This window comes from Otolemur garnettii, unplaced genomic scaffold (genome assembly GCF_000181295.1).
Source record: "Otolemur garnettii isolate 467f Iridium unplaced genomic scaffold, OtoGar3 scaffold00001, whole genome shotgun sequence".
Taxonomy (NCBI): domain Eukaryota; kingdom Metazoa; phylum Chordata; class Mammalia; order Primates; family Galagidae; genus Otolemur; species Otolemur garnettii.
Window position 1 is genome coordinate 1573 of NW_003852396.1, and position 18653 is coordinate 20225.

Below are 18653 nucleotides of genomic sequence, written 5' to 3' on the forward strand. Positions count from 1 at the left end.
TGTCTTTCCATTTTCTCTTCCAATCCCTTTGTTGTCTGCATCATCCATATTATAAATTCCCTTTCTGTCAAATCCATTGATTATTTACAGGAGGAGACTTCTTTAAGAATTGTCTCATGGTCCCTTGGAAGAGTTGCTCTAATTTTGTTATTCATGGTGCCTGAATTTTTCTTTTGGTTCCTCCTCATGTGTGCTTTCTACTCATTCACTTCCTCATGCACCTTTCCCCTTCCTCCTTCCTCCATTGCTTCAAGTTACCTTGTCTCAGAGTTTGGGTGAAGAAGAGACCTCTTGATATCATGTCAGAAGGGAGAGAAGGGTAGCAAAAGGAAAGAAGAAAAAGTAAGAAGAGAAAAAAATAAAAATAAAAAGGAGGGAAAGAGTAGAAAGAAAGCAAAACAAAGAAAGAGAAGAGAAAGAAAGCCAAAAAAGAGGGGTAAGGGGGATTAACAGAATAAAGTGAAGAACAGGCATGATGGAGGACAGGAAGGAAGGTTGAGAGTGATACAGAGATGTTATTGTTCTTCAAGGTGCTAAGGCCACATCCATACCTCAAGGGTTGTGAGCAGCTGAACTGAGTGGGTTCCTTAAAATTAAGCACACCTTATTTGTCTGTCCACAGCCAGACTCTTTCTCTGTCAAAAATAGGAAGAGAAGGAAAAGAGCAAACACAAAAACCAAGAAGAATTGTAGAGATAAGCACCCCATGCTCAGACATGGCAGTTCGCTTCATGTGCTCCTCCAGGAGAATGGCTCTGGGAAAGATTTCTTTGAAGACTGAGCTTCTGCACCTGCCTATAGATATGCAGAAATATGCAGAAAGACTCTCACAAAGAGATCTGGAGAGCAAGAACTGGGGTCACAGCTGGAAGCTCAAATACATGTCCAGGTTGGGTTCTGTTCTCTGTCTTCTTCCTTCATTAACATTATAATCCCTAGTTTCCATTTGGACCAGCAAGAACAGACAGTCAGTTGTATATGTGTTCCTCAGCCTTCACACTGAATTGTAATCTTAATGGTAGCTTCCTAATTTTACTTCACTTCTTTGTATCTGTGTTAAATTCTTACTGAATGTTTGAAAGTATATAAGATAATTAGTAAAGTCAGGTCTGGTTGCTGACCTCAGCGAGTCTCGACCTCCCTTCAAATCAATCATCCCGTCTGCAGTTCCTTTTCCTTGCATCTCCGATCAGAGGCTCCGAGAACACTTTCAAAGAATAAATTGAATAAGGAAGAAAAAAAAAGTAAGAAAAGTAGAAAAGTTCTTCAGCATGATCTTCCTATTACTTTGTTCCTGAGGCTAAGAGTAGAAAATTCTCCTGGCCTCTTTAAGCCAGGCTACTACTGCAGTCTACCAGCCAGACCACGCTGAGTCACAGCCTCCCTCAACAAAGAAAGGGTGGGAAAAGAAAGAAAAGAAGAGGAAAAAGACAAAAAAAAAAAAAATATATATATATATATATGAAATCACAGATAAAATTAAACATACCGTTGAATCAAATGAAAGAGAGGGAGGGAGGAGGGATAAAGAAAGAAAGAAGAAAGGCAACAAACCAAGAAAAAGAGAAAGAAAAAACTAGAAAGAGCATGAGGGGAGTATCTTAGCTGATGCTGAAGGACTTTGTGTGGACCAGATGAGATGAGTAAAAGAGTCTCTATTAATTGAGAGAATGCCAAAGAAGATACTAGGGTAAGAGAAAAATTTAAGCTAAAATTCTGTAACCAAAAAAAAAAAAAATGTTAAAAAATAGAAGCCCCTGATCTTGTTGAATGTAAAAATGGAAGATAAGAGAAGATCCAACCACACAACTTAGCAAAAAGTAAAGCACATTGAAACAAGATATAAGACAAAAATAAAATAAAATAAAATGCTAAGACAGCCTGATGTAAGCAATCTCAGCAACCAATTGGGGAAGGAGAGAAGAGAAAGGGAAAATAATAATAATAATAATAATATAAGATAAAATAAAAAGAAGAGGAAAAGAAAGACATAACAACCAAAACAAATTTATATACACAGTATATGAGGTAAGGATTCGATTGTTATAGGAATATGTTTATGCAGCAATATACTTCATAGACACCAAATGGCACTGTGAATTAGCGGGACAAACAACACAACTGTTAACCTCTCTCTGGCTCCCAGCCTTAGAGCAGTTTGCCAGCTTATTTGTTCCTGGTGGACACCTGTTCACTGCAGCAGTCAGTCCCCACAGATCTGAGATTCCACAGTTCTCAATAATTCTTCAGAGATTACCCCTCCAACTATTCCCATGGAGAGCAGGGGATCCCTGGGCCTGTTCCCAGTGGAAGACTTCTCCCTGCAGGTGGAACTCGGACCACCACACCTTAGGCCCCCAGCAAGAGGCCTGCCTGTACAGGCTTCTAGTGCCATTCTCCATAGTGGCGCATCCCTGATCTGGAACTTTTCCCCATATGGATGTCTCACCCACTGCCAAACTGCAGTAAATCCACTCCAGAGAGCACCACAAACTGGCCCCCAAATTCCACGTGGGAGTGCTCACATCTCCAATCTTTTCAGAGTCCCTGAGCCTGACACAAGTAAAAGTGTGCTTCTCGGAGGCAGAACTCAGACTGTGGAACCTTAGGCCCCGAGTAAGAGGCCCACCTACACAAGCTACTAGAGCCCTTTACCACAGTGGCTTCCCCTGTCCAGGAACTTTCCACCTATGGATGCTCCACCCATTGCCAAACTGCGGTTAAGCCACTCCAGCCAGCACTCCAATCTGGTCACCAAATTCTGCTCTGGAGAACACCTAGCTTCCCCTGCTAACCTCAAACTATGAGAAGTTTCTTCTGGGACCTCCTGCCATGGCTGCCACTCTGGCCTGGGCATGCTCACAGAAACTTGCCCAAGTGTGTTAGTTCTCACCTTTGGCCAAATCCAGCTGTCTACCTCCATGCTGCACACTCCAAACCACCGCTGTACATCAATATTCCACACTGGGGCTGATCTAGCCCTTCCCTCTGCCCTTTTGCACTAGGAAGGCTCAGCTAAATGTCCTTCCTATCCTCCATCATGCTCCACCCCCCCCACCCTTATCTTTTAATAAGCTCACCAGAGTGGTGTCATCCAGAAATAATGTCATCAAGCCACAAAGAGTAAAGGTGGTTCCAGTCCAAGACCTGATTCTACTGTGGACCTCTGGATCACCCTCCCTCCAGAGAAATCCCAACTGCCCCCTTCTATCATTGCCCAGTTCAGCAGGAAGCAGTAAGATTAAGTGATTGTTCTTTTTACCCTAACAGCAGTGAGAGTTTCTGCTCAGAGAGGGATAATTGATGTAAGGCGGGTGTACCCCGGGTTGGTCATTGTCAGTCACCTGGGAGGACTTGCCACACCTTCTGCTTCTCCTAAAGAAGGAGGAGATGGAGAGAGCTGGAGATCAATGTGCCATGGAGAAGGGCTAGCCTGAGGGAAGCCTGCAGGTCCCTCGTTAGTCACAAGTGTCCTCTACTTGCCCCCTGTTCCATTGTGCACTACTGCCTGTGTGAGGCTGTCCTCTGAGTCGCACACAGCGTCTGTGGCTAAGTGTGGCCCTTGTGCAGGATTCTGGCTTAGGGGTGAAAGGGAAGCCCCCTGCTACCCTACCTCTTTTGTAGGCCTTGTCAATTTCATGTACGTTTCCCAGGCCTGGGAAATGTCTTCAAGAGAAAGAAATGAAATTTCCACCCAGTCTAGAGGGTGCCTCTAGACTATATTCATTCATTTGTCAACACTTTCATTAACCTTGCCATAAGGGAATAGACTGTATCCATTCACTTATTAGGGTATATAAGACAAGGACCCAGGCAGAGAGGAAATATTTCTACTAGGGTTTTTCCCTCTACCGGGAGCTCTGATACTTTTTCTACATTATTTTCTGTAAAAAAAATTCTAAGTTACCACTGATCTGTGGTCCATAGATTCATCCTTTTAATCCCCGAGATCAAGGACCTACTGAAGAAGAAAGTCTGGGGACAATACTATGAGTGAGGTGCCTGCAGGCATGGGCATGGTCACCCAGCCCCTCACACCTCTGGCCCCAAGTCCTAAGAGCTCCGACCTTGCAGCCATAGTGTCCACACCATCCAATGCCACATCCCAAGGTCCCAGGGGCTGGGTGAGGTGGACCAAGGGGCTGCTGTCCATAGTGGCTTCAGAGCCAAGATTCCTACTTTGTGCTTTGTCTTCCAAGGCTCAGCCAGAAGTGTGGCCTTGACTCTGGGAGCTGGCCTGGGGCCAGTGCTCAGCAGGCAGAGTGGTTTGCAACTCCCAGGTGTGCAGGGAAGCCAGGCTGATGTGGGAATTGCACCTCTCCTGTCCTGTATCTAGTCTCCTATGATGCCTTTTGCCCAATGTCTGAAAACTATTCTTCCTCATCATATTTCTGGTTTTTACTTAAGATGGAAGAACAAAATTGATTCTTGTTACTCTATCTTTGCCCACAAGTCTGTGGGGAGTGTGTCAAACTTTGGAGCCAATTTTTCACTTCACACAGCTATTCATTGTATCTACTTTTATCTTTATCTAGCTTAGGTAGTGCTTATAGTTCAATGAATTGATCCATTTTCTCTCAGCTTTTCAGTTTACCAACACTGGCTTTTGTTAGATGTGTGTTGCTGAATCAATTGTGTAAACCTGGTGTTTTTGGTGTGAGGGCTTCCAAGAGGGTTTCTACAAGTGAGGCTGTCTAGGCCTGTAGCACTGTGAGGAATAGGCCCCACTAAAGGGTGGGCTTCTCAACACAGCCCTATGTCATGGAGGGCCAGGTAGAAAGAGAAGCTCTGGGGGACATCACAAAGTGCAAAACCAGTGCAGGAAAGGAGGCAGTTCAAGGGTTTGGTCCAGTCATGACCCTTCCTTTCCTGGCAACTCCCAGGAGTAGTCTTTTAATAACACCTGACCTTGAGCCCTCCTCCCCAGTTACTGATTCAATGTTTAAGGATTCTCCAGCCAAAACTGCCAGGCACCCTCTGGCCCTATTGCACAACAGGTTTCCTCATGCCTTATAGCACTGTCCATCTCCGGTGACTCCTGGGTGATGACCAGTAAAAGTTTAAAGCACTGGATTATTTGCCATTGTACCCCAATATCTGAATCCACATGTCCCCAGACAATATCCTTTTGAAGACAGCACATGCAGCCTTCGAACTCCCATAGTGCCAGGCACCTGCCCTCTCCCATGTCACTGCCAGGTATTCCTTTTCCCTGTGGAGTAGGCAGAGGAACCTTTGGCCTTGGCCCATCCCTATGGGGGTGGGTAGGGCTTCAGAAATGTCTGTCCAGTATGAATCCTGGAGAAGATACTGTAGTCAAAGCCTCTGAGTTCAGCACAGGAGGAAATTTCCTAGATAGGTAATAGGAAAGTGGAGAGGTAGAAGGTAATTCCTTCAGTCTTCCTATTGGAGTTTACCAAATTTTTGGCTAATAAGACTATAGCTGTGAAGCACCTGTGCCCTTCAAGGACCTCACAGCTACTGGGCTCACAGCACAAGTCCTTCTGGAACTAGCAGCATCACCCTGTCCCCAGGCCCCGGCATGTCAGGGAATCTGCCATTTCCCCATCCTTCTGCTCTAGGAGAAGTTAAAGGAGGCACCTGCCTGGTGATCACCAATCTTTCTCTCACCCCAGAAATCCTCCACACACATCCTCTGCTCAGTCACCCAATATCCGGTTCCTGGCCAGGTGCAAGGCTGAGATAGGAGGATGTCTGAACTCAGGACTTCAAGACCAGACTGAGCATGAGTAAGACCCCACTTCCACTAAAAAAGGAAAATTAGTTAGGTATTGTAGTGGACACATGTAATCCCAGCTACTTGAGAGGCTGAGGTAGCAGGATCACTTGAGCCCAGAATTTGGGTTGCTGTGAACTGGGATGATGTAGGCTGATACCACTGCACTCTAGGCTGGGCAACAGAGTGTAACTGTCTCAGAAAAAAAAAAGTCTGGTTCGTAGCATCAGCAGAACCAGGAGCAGAGAGGGAACACCAGTGTGCTAGGACCATGCTTCTGGTTTATGTGGTTCATTATGGTTATATTCATTGAATATAAGGTTGCTAATTTTTATTCTGTATTTAATAAATGCAAAATAATTATGAAATATATAAATTTTATTTGTAAAAAGCAGGGTGTCAGACACCTGTGTTCTCTACACATTCAAAACTAAAATGTGGTTCTTATCTCAGGTCTAGAGGGTGCCTCTTCCCTTGCCCATGGCCCTCCTGCCCAGGGCATCAGCTTTCAGGTGGCTCACTGTGTACCACACATTTGCTTACCTTTATCACTCACCATAAGCACTGCTAACCCTCAAGGTTAGATGGTACAGTTGTGCAGTTTTGCATGTTTTAAAATTTACACAAACATCATACCCCATTTATTCTATGGTTTCTTTTTTTGTCACATAATGATTTTGACTTTGTTTTTTTTACAAGTCAAAGAAATGCTTTATTAATACAAACACACACTAGCTATAAAGCACGAAGAAATTCAAGTATCTATGTCATAGCAAACAGGTGGCAACTCAACATCCAGGGTCGACAGAATGTTTGAAGGAGACTGCAAGGGATTGGATTCCCATGGTGAAGAGATCATCTTCATAGGTGATGGGGGACCCAGCTTTAACAGATTTTCAAAATTTCTCTCCTCATCAAGGATCATGAGAGGTACTCCATTCAAAGGGAGGTCTGCAATCTGGTGCTCTTCAGGTGGGTCAAAACTCTCAAAATCTAGAGGATTGAAAGGAAAGAATTTTTCTATTTCTGGATAGGAGTCATCTGCCGTAGGAACAGAGCTTTTTGCTTTAGTAGTCTTCTCAGTCACCTTTTTTTTCTTTTTTTTGGCCAGGGCTGGGTTTGAATCCGCCACCTCTGGCATATAGGGCTGGTCCCCTACTCCTTTGAACCACAGGCGCCACCCTTAGTCACCTTTTTTGCAGAGAAGTTTAGCTGTTTTTGTTTGAGGAGCCCATTAGTCTTTATTGACTTTTCTGTAGTTCTGTTGACAGTTCCCGAAGCCTTTCTTGCAGCTTTAGGTAAGGCTTGCAGAGCATCAAACTTTTTGCTAACATGTGGTGTTGAAACCTGAGAGCTCCCATCTAAAGATTTGATTGAATGTCTAGACTTCAACTTCAGCCCATCTTTAGGTGCCATATGAGTGGCTGGTTCTCCATTTTCCTTATCGACAAAAATCAGAGTAGACATTCTGGATTATTCTGCCCCAGCCGGCTTTCCTCCTCACTGGACCTGGCTCTCCCAACCACTTGCAACACTCTGGTTCTCCCAAACCTTGACTTTGTTTTCAATTTATCCAATTTGTAGCATGTAGCCGTAGTTTGGTAATTGTCACTACACACTATTTTCTTTAATAGGATTGTACTGTGATTTGTTCATCAATTTCAGCACTGGGGGAATTGATATTAATCTCTGGTTTTTGTTTTTATCCCTGTTATTCCTCCTATGACTGTTAATTTTGTTGTTAGAATAAATTTGTATTTGGCACACATAGTCTACTTTAGACTATTAATTGGGAGTCTTATTGTATACAAAATGAGCGTTACTAGAGGTGATACTCTAAGAGATTCCTACAAAACTTAACTCCCATATCATATCAGGGTTTCTCCATGTGTCGCCAACCCATTATATTTTTCAATATTTATCTAAAGGAAGTACTTTTTATGACATAGGTTTAATTTATCTAATTTCCAGTAAGTTGGAGCATCTTTTTCCATATATTTCAGACATTTTCCCTGTGAACTAATTTCTGTAGACTCTTGTACTTAGGAGATGAGACTGTAAATATTTGTACTGTGAGTCTGCAGGCTATATATTCTGGATATTATACTTAGTTAAACATATTTTTGTGTTACAATATTTTTCCCAGTATTTCTCTTCCATTTTTGTGTCTTAAAGACGTTCTTATTTTTTCTAGTCACGTTAAGTTAATCATCATTCACATTATTTGGTATGTAATTTTTGTTTCTTTTTTTTAGAAATGTCTTTCTAACATAAGGCTAAAAGGGTAGACACCTATTCACGTTTTTAAAATGCTAAATTTGCCCTTCACATTGAACTAAGTTGATTCATCTAAAGTTTATTTTTGAGGCTATCAGGTCAGTATCTCAGCATATTTGTTGTGACCCACTTGCAATAACTGACTGGTCAGTCACAAGCCAGCACTCATGTAGCAGGTGAGTCTGAGCCTTTCTCTGTGGTTTCTGGGGTCTTCATTCTCCATCCCTGGACCAAGGGACCATGGCTCAATTGGTACAGCACTTGGAGACCACAGCATCTGTCACTGATATTTCAGAATACATATTTGATATTTTCACTCATAAAAGAACACTGCTCTAGCATTGCTGCTAATCACATCATGTACAAAATTTATATGCATAAAAAATCTATTGGAGTCTTGTCATCATTCAATGGTATTTTTCAGAGAGGTAAGAAAATCCAACAAACAGGCTAAGGATGGTGGCTCACCCCTGTAGTCCCTCCCTGTCGGGGGAGGCCAAGGCAGGAGAATTGCTTGAGTCCAGGAATTCTAGACAAGCCTAGGCAAACATATTAGACCCTCATCTCTACCAAAAGTAGGAAGTAAGGAAGGAAGATACAATTCCAAATATGACAGAAATGAATATTGGATTGCAATGTCTTCTCCAACTAATATCTAAGAAAATAGAATGAACTCATGAATTCATTGTTCTGCTTATACCTGGACTGTTTTGGATACTGTGTTTCTCCTGTATTTTCTAAACTAAAGAAGGAGATTTTCCCTTTATTATATGAAGTGAATGACTCAAAATAGAAAAGTCCATGTGTATGTTCCATGAACATCATCTCATTGAAAGTGATTGACTTATTTTCTGAATCCCAAAATTCTGTCAGAAAACTTAATCTCTCCTATTATATTCTTTTCACTGAGAAATACACAATCACTTCTATTGAATCAAGTTGACGCTACAGATACCTAGGTCCTCAAGGGGAAGAAATGTACTGAGATTTGCCTCTGTAAATCAGCCAAGTCAGTGTTTCACCAAAACATTACCACTCATTACATCCTCTGGAAGATTTGCTAATGGAGATTTTCCATGGATGGCTGTCCTCACCCATTGAGTGTCTCATTCAGGTGGTCTTGGGAGGAGCCCAAGAATTTCCATTTCCAACAAGTTCAAGGTGATACTGATGCTGCTGGAGCTGGCAGCAAACCACTAGCCACAATCATTTATTTATTCCATGTTGTCCTTAGCATTTTCTAACCAACAGGTTACACTGTGTTTTGGAAGACTGCATATGCATATGCTTTATAGCAATTTTTAATTTATTTTTGGTTCTGATTAATATTCTTATTCAGTATCTACAAACTTTAGGAACCACATTTTGTTCAAAATAACCTTCTTCTTGTTGTGATGTAATTCCCTGAAGAATTGTATTTCATGTGACCTCTAGCAGAGATGATGCAGCAGCACACTGTGAACTCACACTGTTGAAGGTAGCTTGTTTACGCATTTATTCACCTACACCTATCCACTCATCAAATATCTGTAAGTAATCATTATGTCCTGCACATTATGTTACCTGCTGAGAAGGGGCTCTGAATATGAGATACATCCTGTATGTCTTCTAATTTATACTATTGAAGAAGAACCAGATATTCTGTGTTTATATATGGAAAGACTGTCCTCCCTCTGAGGGTCAATAGAAGTTTCCCTGTGAAATAATTTTTTCTCTTAAGGTGAATTGATGTATAGAATTTATTATATTGACAAGGAGTTAATATCAGGCTGATAGGAACAGTGTGGCCAACCAGGTCTGTCCAGAATGCAGAATCTGTGTTCATTAATTTGGAATCACCCACCCAAAGATTTTCAGAACCGCGGGTAGCTCGCAAAGCATGTGAGCAAGCACAGTACAGTGCACATTTCAGTAACAGACCACGAGAGAGGATTTCAATGTAAAGAAAACGGGACAACGGAATTTTGCATTTTATAAAATTTTATTGAATAACAATAAAATGAGATTCCGTTACAGTACAAAAACTTTCAAGGCAATAAAGTGTGACTGATTTGCTTCAGCTGAGAAGGGCTCCCCAGCACATGGAGGTCCCAGACTCGCAGTCAAGTTCCTGCCTCATCCCTGCTCATTTGTGTCCAGTGATACAGAAAGGCCTGACAGGGAAAGACAAGGAGCCACCACGGTACTTCCATATGAGGGATCTCTTGGCAACATTCACAAAACTCACACTTCCATTCTCCAAATCAACATACACACCAACCCGGCCTAAAGGTTTCTCTACAAACTGAGGAATCGATGGGGAGGTTGTCCAGAGAGTATACTGATTATCCTGCCTCACACATGCAAGAAGAAACATGTCCCCAGATACAAGCATTGTGCCAAGACTGTGTATCCAGGAATCTCTACAGACTCCTAGAGCCCAGTCCCAAGAGTCATCCACATCCAGCTCCCAGTAATACTTCCCAGTGGTGAAGACCTGGTTTCCCCATGCAGCAAAATAGTTAGATTTATCACAATTCGAAGACGCATCTTGACTGTGAGATCTAAATGTGAAGTTTCTCAAATCATCAAACAGCCTGATGTTGTGATTGCTTACTTCTTTATGGAAGGAAATCTCCACTGTGGAAAGAAGACAATAGTTCAGTCAAAATCTATTTTACAAATAAATTATCTCTGAGATATGAATGTCTACCTGGATGGTCAGTGGAAGTAAATAGGCCAAGACCACCACAAAGGCAGTTCTGGCAGAACTGTATCAATTCACTGTATCAATCATAATTCACATAAAAATGAAGTAGAAAGAAGGACCTAATCAAAGTGGGGAAATTCCTTCAAGTTCAGAGACTATAGAGAAGGAGGCCATGCCTACCTCTCCCTGGTTACTTTTTCTGGCACATGAAAAATCTGGAGCTATAATTCCATAGCAACAAACTTCCCTACATTTCCCTTCCTGCTTTTTGAGAGGGGAGAGAAGAATCTTCAACCTAGAGAAATGGTGATCACCCCGCCAGTGTTACTATAGGCTAGCTCCTGAGCACTTAAGGTAAATATGCCTGTGAGAAAGTGACTTCCTATTAGGAATTTTGTGCCTTTCACTCCTAGTTTCATTAGTGCCTAATCTGCCACTCTGTCTTAGGCTTAGCACACCTGCCTTAGCTTTAGATGTGCTACTGGGCTCTAGGTCCTGCCTCCTGAACCACTGACTTTCTGTTCAAAATATTGTCTGCATTTACTTAATTTATTCATGCATTTTTATGATGATTTCAACTGAAATTCCCATTATATGAAGTCCAATGTTTCAAAATTTTACAGGAAATATATTTTAAAATGAAACATCAGCATCACTAATTGCATTTAATAAGAACTCAGAGGTACTGAATACATTCACAGTTCTACATGACTCCTTGCACTGAAAAGCTTCCTAAGAATGATTCCAATTCTAATGGAGACCTTTTGCATGATATTTTTTCCTCCTTCTAGTTTTGCACCAGCTTTCTTTTACCGTAGTATAAATATGACTACACATGCTTATCCTGTTCACAGCATTACTTTCTCTCCTAAAGGAAAGACCAATGAAGAAAGAAACAGTGGCTATAGGAAACATTATCAGAGTGGACCTGTGCATTCCCAGTCACACCGCAGGCTGACACTCACCTCGGTAGCGGCTGTATCTGTCCATCAGTCCAGTGATGGCTCTGACACTGAGCTCTGGCCGCACAGGACGGGGCATGTGCAGCTGCACAGACTCGCTCCTGGAAGAAGAAGGATTCAGATGATACTTTGGCTCCCAAACACTTCATCACGATGCTTAGAAAGCCATAAGTATACAACAGAAAAGACTTTCTCAAAGACTACTTCCAAATCATACTTACTTCCACAAACTCCTTATAGGATTCTACCATTCATGGGGTACCTTTCTTACTTTTGTCTTTGCCTAAATTTTTTTACCTCATGACTCTCAGAAACACTTGCTTTTAACTACTATCTTGGGGAAATCTAGTCCACAAACCTGAAGATTTCTCTGAGTTTGATGCCTCCTGGCCACTGCTGAATTCAGCCCTTCAACATATGCCTCTGGGCCACCAGGCAGAGATCAAGACTAACTTGTGATAAAGGGAGTACAGGACATCGTATTCAGAACAGCACACAAATGCTTGGTCACATGAACAATAGCTATAATCTAATATGTAATGGCTTCAATTGCTAGAAACAGCTTGATCTCTTTCTTAACTGGGTACCCCAGTTCACATTGAAGGTCCAACTTACCTCATCAGTAGGTCTCTCGAATCCTGTAAAGAGAAGAAAAGAAAAGGTTAGATTTCCTCAGACATTGGATGTTGTGCCTATCCAGGCTTAGAGTTTGGGAAAGTAAAGAAAATTACCCATCACAAACATTCCCTAAACCTTCTTATCAACCAGTTTACTTGTTCCTCTTAAAGGATAAGCCCAGTACAACCTGGTAACAGATTAAACTCTTGATGATTTCATAACCCTGAGGGCGAAATGAAGACAGAGAAGGCCATGGGTAGGAGCCACAGTCACCAGCATTCCTACAACCATCTGCAAGTGCTCTTCCTAGGGGTTATCCCCCAAGGCCAATGAATTAGGACAATTCAAATCTAGGACATCCAAAGAGAATGAGGAAATCAGTGTGAGCTTGTGCCAGATATTTCTGTTTTTCCCTTACAGACAAAAGTGGAATGACCAAATTGTCTCTTTCTGCTTACTAGAAACAAGGTAAATAACAAGTTTTGAAGGAAAATTACTGTGGAAAAACTACTCACAATTTCATAGAGGTTTGTCATGCACAGCTAGAAATAGTGTCATATATCGTATCCAGATAGAAAAATGACCCCCAGGCTTGTGGCCCATTGCACAGTGGTTAAGGCATCAGTCACATGCACCAAGGGTGGTGGTTTTGAACCCACCCTCGGCCAGATGAACAACAATAAATAACTGCAACAACAACAACAACAAAATAGAGCCAGGCATTGTGGCAGGCACCTATAGTCCCAGTTACTTGGGAGGCTGAGGCAAGAGAATTGCTTAAGCTCCGGAGCTTGAGGTTGCTGTGAGCTGTGATGCCCTGGCACTCTTTCGAAGGTGACATAGTGAGACTCTGTCTAAAAAAAAAATAAACAAAGAAAATGACCCCAAACAAAGATGTGGAAATAAGGAGAAATATTTTGGGGACCAAAGAAATAATAGAGATTAAAGTTATAGCAGGGCAGCACCTGTGGCTCAAGGAATAGGGTGCTGGCCCCGTATACCAGAGGTGATAGGTTCAAACCCTTCCCCAGCCAAAAACTGCAACAACAGCAACAAAGAAAAAGGTGTAGCCAACAAGCTGATGGGAAGTCCTGACCTGGAGGAGCTCCTCATCTGGTTTATGGCACAGGCCCTGCAGTTCCTTGTGCATTTCCTTTAGTTGTTTCTGCTTCTGATTTATTTGGGCCACACTTCTCTTGAGTTGCTCAAGGATATTCCAACTCTCCCTTTCCAGTTCCTCCAAATGTTTTTCTTCTTCCTTATAGAGTACTGGGTGAAGTTCCGCATATTCAGTCCTAGTCATTTTTCTCACTAGTAGTGTGTATTCCTGTAAGGAGATGGAAATGGGTTACCCAAGTCACATTCCAGGCCACCTTTATCTTGCATGCACACCTCACCTGTTTCTCTTTGGCTCTTGCCCTCCACACATTAGCAGTACAGCTTAAATTCATATTGTCCAGTTGTCACAATCCACAATTCATCTCTTTTATTCCTTCCTTCCTTCCTTTTCCTTTTTTTTTCTTTGTTAATCATGACCGGTTTTTTAGCCCACAGCCTAAATAAACCATTTTTAAATCCACTATGTGCTCCTTGGTCACAAGCACTCAGGAAGCATTACCTCTAATATAGTAACCTTACTTATGCTTTCTTTAAAGATGGAGGCTATTTGGTGCACATTGATTTTAATACTTAGGTGACCTTTTTGAGACAAGTCATCTTACTGGCCTCTGATATTCATAAAGATATGGGCGTTATTTTTATTTTTCTCTGCTATTTGTAAAGGTGTCTTTATTTCTGCTCCTATTACATCAATTACCATTCAAGATTTCTATGTCCTCTATCACATCAAGTATTATTCAAGGCTTCTATTTCATTTTACTATAAAGATACGTCAGTATTATTTACACTATCCTGTTTTTTGCTACTTAAGAAACAATTAGTGAAGTAATATATTTTAAAAATTTAGAATGTTTTTCTTTTCAATACAGAAGATAAATGCCCTGATTACAGAATGTATGCCTAGATGTAGCATTGTTTTATGATTCAAACCACCACCCATGAGAAGTATTTTTTTAGATTTTCTTAGTAGAGTTTACATTTGGTATTAGACATTCACGGAAACATTGATACTAATCATATTCACATCATACTAAATAGCCTCTCATAACCTTGAGGCAGATCACATATTTTTCATGTCGACATTAAGAATAAAAGTATAGTATCCACTAATTTGAGAATTGAATTACATCATTATTGGCTTTTGGATAAATTTAAATACCTTCAATACAAAGCATCCATGAATATATTAATACTTATACCTTTTAAAATAAGTGACCAGTTAATTATTTAGTGTAAAATTCTGGGAAAAAAGACATCAAAATTTTATTGGATATGCAATCTTTTTCCAATTACTTATTTCTCTCCTCAGTATTTGATTAAGCAACGATAATTGGATAAACATTTTACTAGACTGATCCCAGTGGTAGATTTTGGGATGTAAAGGCAACATTAGTTGGAAGAACAGCAAAGTTTTAATGAAAGATTCATAAAATTCATGGCATTCTCTGGTTGTTGGAAACACTGAGGCCGGGTGTGGTGGTTCACATCTGTAATCTCAGCACTCTGAGTGGGTGGATTTCCCGAGGTCTTCAGTTCAAGACCTGCCTGAGGCAGAGTAAGACCTCATCTCTAAAAATAGGCAGGCATTGTGGCGTGCATCTATGGGTCCAGCTACTTGGGACACTGAGATAAGAGTATCTCTTGAGTCCAAGTCTTTGAGGTTGCTGTGAGCTGTGATGCAACAGCATTCTACCAAGGGCAACAAAGTGAGGCTCTGTCTTGTAACACAAAAGGAGGAGGAGAAGAAAAAGAAGATCCATTTATTGAACACCTAATCTAATCATATACCCAAAATTCTGGGTTTCTTTGGGGCTTTCAAAAGACTGGTATTGCTTCCTCTAATAGGTAGTGCCACAGAGACAGGTTTCTCTAACATCACATCCCTTTACCAATTCCATTCAGTGGGGTCGAGATATTACCATTCCTCTGGAGTAAATTCTATGGTGGCATCCCTGAATGCTGATAGTTACCCAGCCAGCTCTAGGGCCCTGGTCGTGAACATATAGACATTGGAATCCCAAGAGACACTATCTTCAGGCACCGGAGGGGTTGCCCTAGGCACACATTTCCTGCCTCTATGTTGTCCTAGCATCCTCCTTACCACTTTTGAGTACTTGCAGGTCCCAGGGCTGCAGAGGATGTGGCAGACAGACTTTCCATATTTTTTCCTCTCATTATATATAGAAAGAGTGTTAGCTTTCATTCCCTCAAAGCACTGCCATGTCCTTCATCAGTGCCTGAGACACTGGAGAGTCACTTTCCCCAGTTACTTTCTTTAATACATATCCTCTCAAATCTGAAATCTGACATTCAACCAGTTGAAACTTAAGATTTCTTATTAAAACCTTATATGAACTATTGTGATTTGTTTAACTCATTAGCCTCCCCACTCTGCAACCTGATTGTTTAAATTAGAAGAAATATTGTATGTTATATATATGATTAGAAGCCATCAGACAAGAACAACATATCTAAAATTTCTGAACGTAATGCTTTAAAAAGATTTCTGTTACCCTCATTTCCATGGTACTCCTAAATATGACCTTGAGCTTCATATGGGCCAGCCATTTTAAAAACATGAATTCTAATTTCATTGCATCTCCTCCTAATAATCATGTGTTCATTTTCGAATCCACTGAGTCTTTTTGCTTTTGTTCTGTCCTTCTTTTTCAGCTTCTCAACATGTTCTATCTTCTCTTACCAGTATCATTGCATAGCTACTGTGAAAACCATTTTAACCATGGCAGGCACACTTCTAAAATTGTGTTCATGCTTTTCCATCCCCAATGAAAAGCCTGCAATACCCAATTATATGCTCTATATTTTCTAGAATTCATCTCCCACAGAAATCTTTGCCAGAGACACCCATGGAATTTTTATCACTTATTTTCCTCTCTGAAATCAGATTGATTTTAAATAAGTATTGAGAAATTTGGCAAAGCCCAGTGGTTACTGAATTTTCTCAAAACCCTGTGTGTGTGCCTTCTCCACCTTGCTTTGGGACACTTAATTTTTGTGGCTGTTCATACCTTAGGGTCTAGAAATACTAAGAAGAATGTGACACTCCATTGAAAAGCCCAATAGCAGGGTGTCCCAAAGGTCACCATAATAAGCAAAATTTATATATTCATATTATATTTTATATTTTTATATTTTGTACATATATATTTTGTATCTACACTTTTATATATAAATGTATCTATACATAGGGAAATGTATTATAAAATTTTGTAACAAATATTTTGTAAAGGAAGCTACATTTAGCTAAAATTTCTCATCTTCCCTATGTATGTATGTAGGGAGACCTTTAAGACAACCTACATTTTCCCATAAACCTATCAGTTCATTGAATGTAAGAACTCGTGATTTCAGGTCACAATTTTAATGGCTAATGTTCTAGCACGTCAGTCCCAAGCTGAATCTGATGGAAACATTTCCTGTACTTACCATCCAATGGTTAACCATTATTTGTTCTTCCTTGAGGTTTCTCTTATTTTCCTGGATCTTGTCCCATAAAGATCTCATTTGCTTTTCAAGTTTATCCTGCAAGAAAGATATAAATGTGAGCAGCAGAAAAACAAATAGTATAGAATTCTGACCCTGACTGATGGAGAGTGAAGAGGTGTTCAATAAAAGTGTGTTAGGGAGAGAGGCAGGATTATCTTGTACTTTTACCCTGCATAACTTTCTATTTTAGAAGATTTCAGATTGTAGCCCACATGTAACATAATCATTATCAAGGCAAAACAAATAAATATTTGATGTATTTGGGGAAGTTTCAGGTAAGCATCTTGCCTCATAATGTTCATCTACAATTGCTTCTCTAATGCCCGTCACAATGTACTTAAAGCTAATATGTTTGTCAAGTTTTGGTAAATGTGTTTCCAAAATAAATTTTCTATGTATAGTTTTCATGGTCAATGATCTCTGAACATGAGCACTTTCTGTTGATGTTTGCCTAATCCTCTTAACTAAAACAATAAGCAATTCACATTATCATCCTTCTATTGGAATGCTAACCTCACAGAGACAGCTATATATATGTGTGATATATACCCAGTACATGTTAGGCACTGGTAAAGAATGGAAAACTCTTCCTCATGGTCTTCATCTTCCTTCTACCCTCTTTAATTCTACCACTCTCCCACTTTCAACATGATCTCAGAAGCATCCCTTACCTGCTGGTCCTCAGCTGCCCTTTCAATGGGGCAGTGTCTGTGAGCCCCGTGCTCCTGGGAGTTAGAGCAGAACAAACACAGCAGGCTCCTGTCCACTTCACAGAACATCTTCTTCTTCTCCTTGTGTGTTCCACACATTTGTTCCTCAGAGCTCAGGAATTGCCAGAGACTGGTTTTTCTGGCAAGGGACACCAAATTCTTCAGAACAATATTGGTTTTGAACTTCCTCTGCTGTGATGGTTCTCTGCACTCTGGGCACTGAGTAGGATTTGGGGCTCCTTCCCAGGAGAGATAGAGGCAGGGTCTGCAAAAGCTGTGTCCACATCCTATGGTGACTGGGTCTATGAAGTAATTTAGGCAGATGGCACAGGTGATTTCCCTCTGGAAGACTTGCAGTATATCTAGGTCCATGTTCCTAAAGAAAGAAAATTAGAATTTATTACTCTGCCCTAGAGAAGCAAAAGGTTAAGCAAAAATTTACTCATGTGTTGATTGAAGAATAAACTCCTATCTAGAGCAGAATAGTCTTTCCTTGGCATGACACAAATGGAAAACTGAGACACAAACAGATTTCTCAAGCTTTGTAGAGAATTGGTTTGGTACATATATAACATGTATCTACCTTACCAAAATTTTTCTCCTCTAGAAATGTACCAGTTTTCAGCTGGATTCCCGTAAATTAGTGATTAGGGCAGCAGACACATGCACCAGGGCTGGTGAATTGAATCTGACCTGGGGTCCTGTAAAATTGAATATGGCCCCATGCCTGGTAAAAGAAAAAAAATAGCCAGGCATTGTGGCAGGCATCTGTAGTCCCAGCAACTCAGGAGGCTGAGGCAAGAGTATTACTTCAGCCCAATAAGTTTGAAGGTTGCTGTAAGCTATCATCCCTATAGTTTTATCACCCATTTTCCTCTCTGACATCAGATTGATTTTAAATCAATATTGAGAAATTTGGCAAAGCCCAGTGGTTACTGAATTCCCAAAGTGAGACTGTCTCAATAAAAAAAAAAAAAAGAAAAGAAAAGAAAAGAAATGTGCCTGTTTTGTGGTGTATTACTTTCCTTTAAGTT

At 40.8% G+C, this 18653-nt stretch overlaps 1 protein-coding gene and 1 pseudogene across 1 annotated transcript; both read right to left on the reverse strand.

Moving 5' to 3' along the window:
• Positions 1 to 6525: 6525 nt before the first annotated feature.
• On the reverse strand, positions 6526 to 7204 carry LOC100940436 (annotated as a pseudogene).
• Positions 7205 to 11551: 4347 nt separating this feature from the next.
• On the reverse strand, positions 11552 to 17991 carry LOC100940964 (tripartite motif-containing protein 43-like). The gene is made up of 6 exons (XM_023511170.1): positions 17581 to 17991; positions 16850 to 16945; positions 13380 to 13610; positions 12281 to 12303; positions 11669 to 11766; positions 11552 to 11571 (listed from the first exon to the last, which is right to left on the reverse strand). The coding sequence occupies exons 1-6, from the start codon at positions 17989 to 17991 to the stop codon at positions 11552 to 11554; spliced, it is 879 nt and encodes a 292-aa protein (XP_023366938.1).
• Between the last annotated feature and the right edge of the window lie 662 nt (positions 17992 to 18653).